At 58.3% G+C, this 786-nt stretch overlaps 1 protein-coding gene across 1 annotated transcript in view; it reads right to left on the reverse strand.

The window, feature by feature from the left end:
* The window catches only part of LOC119585700 (equilibrative nucleoside transporter 1-like), a gene marked incomplete at its 5' end in the record, with an annotated part of 13,328 nt that overhangs the window by 4,842 nt on the left and 7,700 nt on the right, over positions 1-786 (reverse strand). Inside the window, 1 exon segment of the mRNA XM_037934374.1 lies at positions 118-350. Coding sequence (XP_037790302.1) covers positions 118-350 — 233 coding nt within the window.

Genomic DNA, 786 nt, shown 5'->3' on the forward strand with positions numbered 1-786 from the left:
AACCAGAGAAAGGACTCGAAGACCGAGCGAGAAAGCGAGAGAAAGCGAAAAAAAACCGAAAAACCAACAGAGAGCAAGCAAGAGCCAGAGAGGGCCGACCTGTTCCCTGGTCCTCACCATCCTCGTCATGTACACATATCCCGCGATGCTGACGACGAGGAAGACGTCCGCGATGACGAAGAAGACGAGGCCGCTGGTGACGGGCTCCTCGCCGACCAGCAGCGAGATGATCCTGGCGAGAGATGAGAAGATGCCCGAGATGGCCTGCCCGGAGAGCATCCCCGACATGCAGGACGCGGGGAACAGGCCGGCCAGCCCGTAGGAGGAGCCCTGCAGGACGGCCACGCACACTACGGAGGGAAGGGGAAGGGGGAGAGGGGGGGAAGAGCAGAGGGGAAGAGGAGAGGAGGGGAGAGGAAAGAGAGAGGAGTGGAAGGGGAAGGGCGGAGGGGAAGAGCGGAGAGGAGGGGAGAGGAAAGGGAGAGGAGAGGAAAGGCGAAGGACGGAGGGGAAGGGGAGAGGAGGGAAGAGGGAAGGGGAAGAGGGGAGAGGGAAGAGAGATGGGAGAGGAAAGGGAGAGTGGGGAGTAGGGAGAAGAGAGGAAGCGGAGAGGGGGGATGAGGAAGGGAGAGGAAGGGGAGAGGAGGGAAAAGGGAGGGGAGAGGAAGGAAGAGGGAGGGGAAAGGAGGGAAAAGGGAGGGGCAAGAGGGCGGAACAAGAATTCCATTATTTTCCTTATTGTAATTATTATCACCATTAATTACCATTAATCAGTATAAGTCCTTC

The sequence above is a fragment of the Penaeus monodon genome, chromosome 20 (genome assembly GCF_015228065.2).
Source record: "Penaeus monodon isolate SGIC_2016 chromosome 20, NSTDA_Pmon_1, whole genome shotgun sequence".
Taxonomy (NCBI): Eukaryota; Metazoa; Arthropoda; class Malacostraca; order Decapoda; family Penaeidae; genus Penaeus; species Penaeus monodon.